The sequence below is a fragment of the Coregonus clupeaformis genome, unplaced genomic scaffold (assembly GCF_020615455.1).
Source record: "Coregonus clupeaformis isolate EN_2021a unplaced genomic scaffold, ASM2061545v1 scaf0571, whole genome shotgun sequence".
In the NCBI taxonomy this organism is placed as follows: domain Eukaryota; kingdom Metazoa; phylum Chordata; class Actinopteri; order Salmoniformes; family Salmonidae; genus Coregonus; species Coregonus clupeaformis.
Window position 1 is genome coordinate 1 of NW_025534026.1, and position 10,218 is coordinate 10,218.

At 43.7% G+C, this 10,218-nt stretch overlaps 1 protein-coding gene and 1 long non-coding RNA gene across 2 annotated transcripts; both read left to right on the top strand.

The window, feature by feature from the left end:
• The first annotated feature begins 3,133 nt into the window (after nt 1–3,133).
• LOC123485098 lies at nt 3,134–3,981 on the top strand. Its single transcript, XR_006658866.1, has 2 exons — nt 3,134–3,243; nt 3,426–3,981. It is a non-coding gene; the product is annotated as an uncharacterized LOC123485098 (long non-coding RNA).
• Nucleotides 3,982–4,247: 266 nt separating this feature from the next.
• LOC123485093 lies at nt 4,248–6,643 on the top strand. The gene is made up of 4 exons (XM_045215972.1): nt 4,248–4,666; nt 4,870–4,971; nt 5,111–5,464; nt 5,909–6,643. Exons 1-4 carry the CDS (start codon nt 4,607–4,609, stop codon nt 6,641–6,643), a joined length of 1,251 nt encoding a protein of 416 aa, XP_045071907.1. The 5' UTR covers nt 4,248–4,606.
• Nucleotides 6,644–10,218: the final 3,575 nt, after the last annotated feature.

A 10,218-nucleotide genomic window follows, 5' to 3' on the forward strand; every position in this document is an offset into this window, starting at 1 on the left:
GCCCGTAAACAGTTCCACAAAAGCGTCAGCATGAGTGCGCTGACTGTGGAGGAAGCACTAGTAATCTGGACAAAAGCTCACTGTCAGATGCACCCAGCTGTCGTCAGGTGTTTTTCTCCGGGCCACATGAGCTTTGACTTCTTAGTGAGGCTGGGCAGCGACAGAACCCTGGATGTGGACAACTGGCAGGTCTCGGGGAAAGCTAGAAAGCCTCACCTCGTTCTGGGGAGGGGGCATGTGGGGGCATTCTTATTTTTCCTCCACTGATGATGATATCCAATCTGTTTATTACTTACTTTTTGTGAGTCATACCCAAAGCTGTAACACAGTCATTTTCCAGACCACAATAAGAATTACTCAGAATGACAGTTTGTTTTACACCACTGTGATAGTACAGGATAAAGTTGAGCTGAAGTGGGATGTTAGATAGTGGGTCCATGGCTACTACTCTGCGGCATGAATATTGTACCTCGGTTGAGGGAGGCAGGAGTGGTAGAGGGGAACCTAGCTCCTTCAGACATCATCCTGGTGGGTTGTGGTGGGAACAAACTAGCCCAGTGGGCATGTGTGACTTAAAAATTCAACTTTATGGCTTCTGTTATGTAGTCCCAGTGCTTATTGTTGATGGGCAGGTTGATGAACGTCATTGTGGGAACTAATGTGTTGAAGTCTCTGATTAGACAGTGAGTTTCTATGTGCTCACGCAGGTGCTCGAGAGCTGTGGCTGCACCAAGGGCTAAGCTATTGTGTGTTGTCTCTTCGTGTACAGGTATGTCATTTATTTTGTCAGAATTATGTTGTATATCATTTTACTTGTATTGTATAGTGTGTTGTTAGGCACTGAATGTGTGCATGCAGCACCTGTTCTCTTTTGCCTGACCTTCAACTAGCAAGGTGCCCGAGAGCTGTGGCTGCACCAAGAGCTAACATATTGTGTGTTGTCTCTTCGTGTGCAGGTCGAATAAAAATTATCCAACCATCAGAATTCCAGTTGTGGCAGTGTCCTAATTACGTGACCTGCCGACTGGTCAGCTCAAACCGACCGCCGGAGCTGTGCATGTGGATGAGGTGCACGACCTGCGCATGTGAATTTGTTGATGGTTTACTGTAAGTGAATATATACTGTAAACGGAAGTGAATGTAGCATATTCATTAGATACAGGTATTCGTGCTTATTTGTATGTTTTGGATGAATTTGTTTATTGCATTTATTTTTTTTGGTATTTGAATGCACTAAATTACATTGTATTTTAGTGCTCTGTTGAGCCATGGAAGATTCTCAAATCCATAAGACGTGTTATGCTGGGGATTTTAGTGTGGGTAGAGGGAGGGGTGTCCTTCCATTTACACCAATTGTACAGTCAGCTCCTGGGAGTAGAGCGTTTGCTAGTCCTGAGTTTGCAAGCACTGGGAGGGGTAGGCTGTTTGTTCCACCTGACCAGGGTATCCCACCTCTGTCTTTTGATGTACCATCATCCACAGTACTCGGTGATAATGGGACGCCTCCGAGTCAGCTTAGTGACCTTATTAAGCAGATTGGTTCAGAGATAGGAGAATCTATCAGAGCGAGTTTACTGCAGCCTGGGGTTTCAAGTCTTTCTCCTGCCCGTCCCCTCACCAACCCCAGCAGTTTCCCCTGCCTGAGCAGTGTGGGTCAACCTTTATTGATGCGTCCAAGCTGAATCTGGTTGTGAAGTCAGATGTTAGTGCTCCACCTCTTTTTAGGGGTGATGGCTCAGATAAGTACTCTGTCCTGGAGTGGGAGGAGTTAATGGAAGTCTACCTAGAGAAGAGGGGTTACACTGGGTCTGGGAATGTTGGGGAGGTGATGTCTAGGCTCATGGGGAGGGCACGGGATGTGACCAAAGTCTGGAAGCGTAACAACCTTGTTGTCACAGATGTTAAGGCGGTGTTCAGTGTTTTCAAGCAACACTTTGGGGATACTGTCTGCTCAGGTATGCCATTAGCTGATTTCTATTCAATCAAACCATATGCTAATGAGGGTCCAATAGATTTCTGGATTAGGCTTAACAAAGCTGCAGAGGCAGCCGAACAGTACCTTGTGAGTGAGGGCAGGACCTTACCCAATCAGTGCTCAGAGTTGGCAGTCATGTTTGTACGCAACTGTCCTGATAAAGAGTTGGCCCAAGTGTTCAAGAGCAAACCCATTCGTGACTGGACAGCCAGTGAGGTACAGGATCGGTTGGATGAACTGTTAGGAACGTAAAGCATGTAGAACACAACTTTCACAGCAGGTTGCTGCTGTTTTTGACTGCCCTCAGGAGGGAGTGGGTCCTGTGAAAAGACCTAATGTGTCATCTTTTTTCTCAATGTGGCCGTAGAACCAGACCAGGCACCATCTGTATCTGAGGGTGGGACATTAAAGAAAGTTTTGACTTTGTTAGAGAAGGCTCTGGTCAGCAATACTCAGCAATACTCAGTCTGTGAGTGGCGCAGTGGTCTAAGGCACTGCATCGCAGTGCTAGCTGTGCCACTAGAGATCCTGGTTCGAATCCAGGCTCTGTTGTAGCCGGCCGCGACCGGGAGACCCATGGGGCGGCGCACAATTGGACCAGCGTCGCCGAGGGAATGGCCGGCTCAGTTCGTAGAGCATGGTGTTTGCAACGCCAGGGTTGTGGGTTCGATTCCCACGGGGGGTATGAAAAAAAAAAAGTAACGTATGCACTAACTGTAAGTCGCTCTGGATAAGAGCGTCTGCTAAATGACTTAAACATGTTAAATGAAGAGGGCCCCGTAAACAGTTCCACAAACGTCAGCATGAGTGTGCTGTCTGTGGAAGCACTAATCACTGGACCAAAGCTCACTGTCAGATGCACCAGCTGTGCGTCAAGTGCTTTTCTCCGGGCCACATGAGCTTTGACTGTAGTGAGGCTGGGCAGCGACAGAACCCTGGATGTGGACAGACTGGCAGGTCTCAGGAAAACTAGAAAGCCTCCGTTCTGAGGAGGGCAATGTGGGGCATTCTTATTTTTCCTCCACTGATGATGATATCCAATCTGTTTATTCTTACTTTTGTGAGTCAGTACCCAAGAACAACACTGTGTGTTGTGTTTCTCGAGCAGCTACTTCCTGTGCTACGAGGACGTCCCTGAGGAGCCTGCTAGGGGGCGATGGAGAGGGTAAAGGGGAGACGGTTGCTATAGGCAACGTGGTCAGGATGGGGTCAATCGGTCAGTGGGTCCAAACGCAGCCTGAACCTGTGACAGACGACATCTACGAATGGTACAAAGTCACACTCAGATCGCTACACAACACTCTTTCATCTTTGACTTGTTTAAATAAGATTTTTTTGCACAAACTCTACTTAAGACTAAGTACCTTACAAGTACCATGTTAATATAGCTCACACTGTGTGTGCCTGGTGCGTGTGTGTTTGTGCGTCTCTGTGTGTGTGTGTGTTCCAGGGTGCTGTGCTGGGTTCCACAGGCTTTTGTGTCTGGGAGGAGAGGAGCCCACTGCCTGCAGTGCTACTGACTGTCTACTGGGGGCGTTGTTCTCTCAACAGAGCCCAGTGGAAAGCCCCAGTCCTGAAACAACATAAAGAGACAAGCCACTTTTCTAGAACTATCTTTGACCATAACATGTTCCCATTGATTAAAGGATTTAACATTACTTATTGTTAGTTTTACATTGTGTTATGTTCGGCTAATGTTTTCAAATCTAAGTAACTATTGGGAAGGACATTAAGGACTGAACACTGAAATAGCTCTGGTTCCAACTAGCCAGTCATCCATGACAAATGGTTTTCTTATGGTTCCTTACATATTGTATAAAAATAAATATAATTTCTAAAGGTAGCAAGTTTTATTACCAATTCCCTACCAGCTAGTGATACATTTGAACTGTATCTGATGTCTGTTCATATTCAAGGTTATATTGAGCACGTATGTATGTTACTGTATTGTGTGGTTGTTGGAAATCATTTTGTATGATGTTAAGAATAAAAGTATTGACCTGTCATTCATTTGTATGGGAGTGTTATTTTATGAAAGAAAACAATTTATTGAAAATAAATCATTGTGTTTCAGAGAACAAAAAATAATTGAATATTTTCAAAACATGGGGTCTCGGTACTGTCCTTAAATTGTAAATTATTTGTTTGTAAACAATGGAGTAATTAAACATTACATTTTTCCATATGATAAAGATAGAGTTAAGATTTTTTCTTTATTGATAATATTTCACGTTTGCAGCGCTGTTCTATTTCTATCACGCAAAACAGCCTACTGTGACATCTAGGCAGTTCAGAATGAAAAGCGTTCTGTTTCAGAATACTTTCTGGCGCTGTCCTTGCCGCAGTTATTTTTAGTTCACTTGCACCATCTAGTGGTGATCACAATGTCTTATGTTTGCCAAAGATTCTAAAGTTCTATATTTGAGCATTCTATAGTTCTATTTTTATACACATACATTCTGAATTCAGACTGCTATAATACACTACTTGGTTACATTGCTCGATTGTTTAGTTCTTATTTAGGATTTACAGAAGTTTTCTAGCACAGTTTAGCAGTTTTTAGTTGAGTTTTCTGTAAATAAATATTTTCTAGCTGTTATACTGGTCTCTTGGTGATACCTTGGAGCAAATATGGATGACTCTACATCCATCCAAGGGTCTTCTTGGGTCGATTGTTACCTTGATGAGCAGGTAAGTTTGCCATTAATTATTCAATAGCTCTCATGTGTATAAGCATCTATTTTGATGTTCTCCTTTAGTTTTTAATACATTTTGGACCGACCACATCCATGATAAATCTGTGATATCCTGAACAAAATGACATTGTCAAGGCCATAAAATAAAATGTCCTGTGTGATACCACTGCTAATATTAAACTCCTACTGTGCGTACAGATGTTGAAGGTGAAGGGTCGCCAGAGACTCCATGAGATCGAGCAGGAAGTTCATAGAGAGCTGAGCGTGACACTAAGCCAATGTCACCAGTCCCCAGGAGAGGTATACTCATACTTTTCCATTCCCTAAACTATAGTACACCATTGCTACCATCCACATAGACTGTTTATTTACCTGTTATTGCACCTTAAGTTCACAAAGGAACAGTATGAACTAATGTCTTCCTCTCTTCCGTCTGAAGGTAGCCATGGAGGGGCAGCAGCTCCTGACTGACAAGGCCAAGCCATGGGTTACTTCCCATGAGCATCTTGGTTCTGCAGCTCTGATGAGTGGCGACACAGCAGGTATGCTCTCAGAGAAACAGGCCCAACCTGAGATCAGGTCAGATGAGATGCTCCAGGTGGAGTTCCTCAGCCAGACCCAGGTGGAGATTCCACAGGAGGTCAGGGAGGTCATGGACAGCCTGCTGGACAAGGTGGCGGATGGAGAAGCCCAGGAGAAGAAGGCTGAGGTCTTCAAGGCAAACCTGATCCCCTATCCCTCCTCATCCTCAGCAGTCAATGTCATGAAGGTCCTGGAGAGCCAGGTAGACAAGGTAAGACTGGATCCTTTATTTGTGCATTTTTGTTGTATACTACACTCTTAGAAAAAAGGGTTCCAAAGGGGTTCTTCGGCTGTCCTCATAGGAGAACCCTTTTTGGTTCCACGTAGAACCCTTTTTGGTTCCAGGTAGAAATAACACTTTTGGGTTTGATGTAGAACCCTCTGTAGAAAGGGTTCTACATCGAACCCAAAAGGTATTCTACCTGGAACCAAAAGGGTTCTACCTGCAACCAAAAATGATTCTTCAAAGGGTTCTCCTATGGGGACAGCTGAAGAACACTTTCAAGTACTAGATAGCACCTTTTTTCTCTCAGTGTAGTACTATACCTGTACATGTAATAAGAAATACACTACAAGACATGTGCTAGGCAGTAAAGACACCAGAGGTGTACATAGAACTAACATTACAATGCCTTTCTTTCTCTACCACGTGAAGGAGAAGAAGGTTGAGGTCCTTGACCTTAGCACCTGTCCCATACTCCAAACGGCCCTTACAGACATTGAGACCACGATGAAGACTGCATACAAGACCATGCCAAAGCAGATTGTGGTACTTGGTTCTACCATTAAGCATATCATCACCCAGGTGCTTCTTCAAGTAGATCCCCAAGCCTTTCAGGAGGGAGTCTATTTGGAGACACCTGTTATCATCAACAACACCAAAGCTCTTCTGTGGTCTATTCCCTGGGTTCAAGTAACTGAGGATGAGGAGATGTCTAACACTCAGCAGTCCATTGATGCTTATGAGGTGGCCAAGGCTGTTATCAACAACCTGGAGGAGGTTCTAGGCCCAAAACCTGTGCTGGCGAGAGCACTGGGAATCAGGTCACACATCTTGACAAGGTACATTGTTCATCTCGTAGGTCTATGCATTTCTAAGACAGTGCCTGATGTAAATGCTGCCAATGAAGAGGAGAGACATATTAGTCAGGATATGGTGAACATCTGTCCTCTACCTGCTAGATTGATCATTAGCGGAGAACTGTTCAATGACTTCGTAGTGAAGTTTATTCTAAAACTTCATCCAATGAACGGACACGGTACTAAACAGCTTGACCAACAGGCTCTGCTCTTACTGGTTGTTAAAATGGCCTCAGTAGCTTTTAACATCTTGAGGAAGATTCCAGGTATTTCTGTGGATGAAAAGCTGTGCCCCCCTTCTGCAACATGAGGCAGACAGTGTTGCACATGCAGAGTGCCATGATACATCAGTTTGGCACAACAATCAAGATAAAAAAACTGGTTGCCATGAAGGACCCGGTGATCATCTCCACCATCCCCAGTGCTATCTGTGAGGGGATCCTAATGGTGTACAAGGGCATTAGTGACACCTATCCGCTTCAAGTCCTCGGCCCACAGCGTCCAATTGCTAGGAGCTGCGAAGAGGCAATGGAGAGCAAGCTCTTTGCAGTAGCCCTACCCGAGGACCTTAGGAAGACCATCTACAATCACTACGGGTCCCAGGTCGGGAAACTGGCACTGTTCCAGAAGGCTTTCCCGTTGAATGACCACATCAAGTTGGACTACATCCACCGTGTTTCTCTGCCTCGTTCCTCCAACAGAGATGTAGTCTGGATCGACCCCAAATACTTTGTCGGGGGACGACGATGAGGAGGTTGTAACATCAAGCAACACAGTCCCCGTTAATCCTCTTGCTCTCGACGTCAGTCAGGCTGCCTTTTTGAAGCAGTTCCCACAGACTGATGTTTTCGAGTCAACCACAAAGGACTGTGGAAAGCCTGTGCAAGACCAGGCTCAGAAGGAGGCAGAGAGGAACAAACCAAAGGACTGTGGAAAGCCTGTGCAAGACCAGGCTCAGAAGGAGGCAGAGAGGAACAAACCAAAGGTGACAACCATTGATATTGTTCCTGTTAGTCTTGTCAGGAAAGTCTTTGACTCTGTCTTCCCAGATTCATGCACAATCAAGCAGCAGTACGGTTCATGGGAAGACGTCCCACTTTGCAATGATATGGTAGAGCACATAGATATCCAGGTTCAGAAAGAGGCACTGAAATACCAAAACCAAAGACTGTTCTTATGCACTCTGAAGAAGCTCAACGATGAGCCAGACAAGATGGCCACATTCTTAGAAGACGTCTCACTCTCTATCAGGAGCAACTACTTCAGGACTTTCCGTGAGTGGCCATTGGTTAAAGCCCAGCTATACCCAGACATACGGTCTCTGCTGGTCTGCGATATCATGGTCCGAGAGATCATGGCTCAACTGAGGCCTACCTTGACCTTCGCCAAGGACACCAACAAGGGTGATGACCGGCCATACTGCATCAACATCCCGGTCAAGAGAGAGACCAGCTGTCCAGATAATACAGGTAGAACACTGTTACTGTTGGTGTGCTACATTCAGAATCAGGCCTAGTCTCTTGTAAATTACTTGTATTCCACAATGTTCTTTCATTCACAATTTCACAACAATATCCGATGTAGAGTAAACAGCTACATGTAACAGTCAGCTAACCAGTTGGACAATAACAACTTGAACTCTTCACTTCCGTTCAAATGTCCTATCTTGTCCTATCACCATTTTCCCTAGACAAGACCAAGCTGGAGCTTTGCATTGAGAAAGCCAGTGCTGACAGAATGAAGAAACTCCTCCTTGAGAAGGTAAGCTACACTGTATTCTGTGTTGTCTCATTGATAATTTCAGTCAATTTGAATGTTGTCTGTCCTGTACTGAGCTGCAGCTTCAGCTTTGCCAGGTTGCTGATGCTGATGGCTTCCTGCGGTTTGTTTCCACCACAGGAGGCTGCTGTGGGGAGGGCGGCTAATAACAATATCTGGAATGGAGTCACTGGAATGGTATCAAACACATGGAAACCATGTGTTTGATGTGTTCGATAACATTCCATCGATTCCGTTCCAGCCATTACTATGAGCCCGTCCTCCCCAATTAAGGTGCCTGTAGTTTCGACTCACCAACTCTGTTTGTTCACAGGAACCCGAACCCTTCTGGATGAAGGGATGGATGGCAATGATGGAGGAGGAAAGTAATAAAAAGGAGAAGGAGAAGTGTTGCGGCTGGTTCTGGGGTTTGTTTGGCCGTAAGAAAAAAACAGCGAAGGAATTGTGGATGAGGGTTTGTCGCAGGCGCGGATACTAGAAATGACATCCACACAAACCGAATGTATGGACGCACACACATTTACACGGAGACAGATATAACAACGAAGCCTACCGCAGATCCCAAACAGACAACATGTAATAGCATGTCTTATTTTCCATTTTGGGCTACAGGATGTGTATTTACAGCTTACCAGAGGCTATAGTTTATTTTTATGTCTTTTGTATGACTTTTATATTCTAAAGACATGACTTTTGTGACTTTTCTTACTTTTACATGATATAAACAAATAAACCAATAAACAATTTTATTGTTCTATGGTGTAGCCTGAAAATCTGTGTTTTAATATGTGGTTTTTGATTAGATAAACACATTTATTTTGCTGAAAATACATTATGTTTTGAATTTTGGGCTTTTTGCGATAATGTAGACAGTAGACTATTCAAATTAATTGGTTAATTAACAACAATTAACATTTGGTGAATAAATACGCTTTAAATAAAAACGCTTCCATGAAGTCTAGTTATCTGAAACTGATCATTTACAAGAATAAATGGTACAAAGAGTAGAATATGAAATGCTGTAGCTGCTAGATCTAGTTGGACCCCTGGACATTTCTAACACTTCTTGACAATCTTGCTCAGAAACGCAGCAAGACCATAGCTGTAATGTAAGGCATGCGTTTGGAAAGGAGAGCTCACCTCTACATAGTCTACATGATATGACCAAGATGTACCATAGTGGGGCAGCATGTGATTATAACTTTGCAGCCAAAGTGCATAAGTGATGATGATGGAACTCTGTCAATCATAACCATGCTAACCATGCTTTTCTTATTATTTATTTAAAAACAATATAACACTTTGTACAAACATATTACTTGTAAATTATACTGCATATCTGTTATGTAGTCTATAAAACGTATCAGGTCTGAGGTTTTTAGGAGTACATTCATGATGTGATTCCAAGGAATGAAGGGAATTATTAACCTGGACCAGGTCTTTGTAAGTCCAGGTACCAGTCTAGCTAACATTCCACCCCTTGCCACTCCTGTCAAAGGCATGGTACCCAGGCTAGGTCTTTGTACCTTCTTACATATAAATACAATTACAATAAAATTCAAATAACATACAGTATTACATATAAGACTAACATTCTTGTACTTTGCACATTGACATTCTTAAGTCTCCAAATAAGGAACAAACTGTAAAACAACACAGGTACAGGAGGGTTGTAGTGTGGAAGTAAAAATTGGTTTCATTTAGGAGATAAAAACAACGCAAATTAATTGTATATTCTCTTTTGTATCGTTGAAAGAGTTTTATTTGCCTACTGTGACCTACGGTTTGTACATAGTCAGCGTATGTCCTCTGTAGAGAATCTAGATGTACTGTATGCTGTACAGCCAGTCAATGCAATTTCCAGCTTCCAGCTTTCATACAATTGCACACTCCTCTGTGTAGAAAGCTGGTACCCACAAAAGATTAACTCAGGTCTGATGTTTTTCTTAGTCCACTGAAAACCCCTTATTCGAAAGAGCTTGCTAGTTATACCCTTCTCCCTACAAAGTGCACTACTTTTAACCAGAGCCCTATGTGGGCTATATAGGGAATTGGGTGCCATTTGAGAGACAGTCCCAGTGTTCCCCAGTCACACGTAGCGTCCAC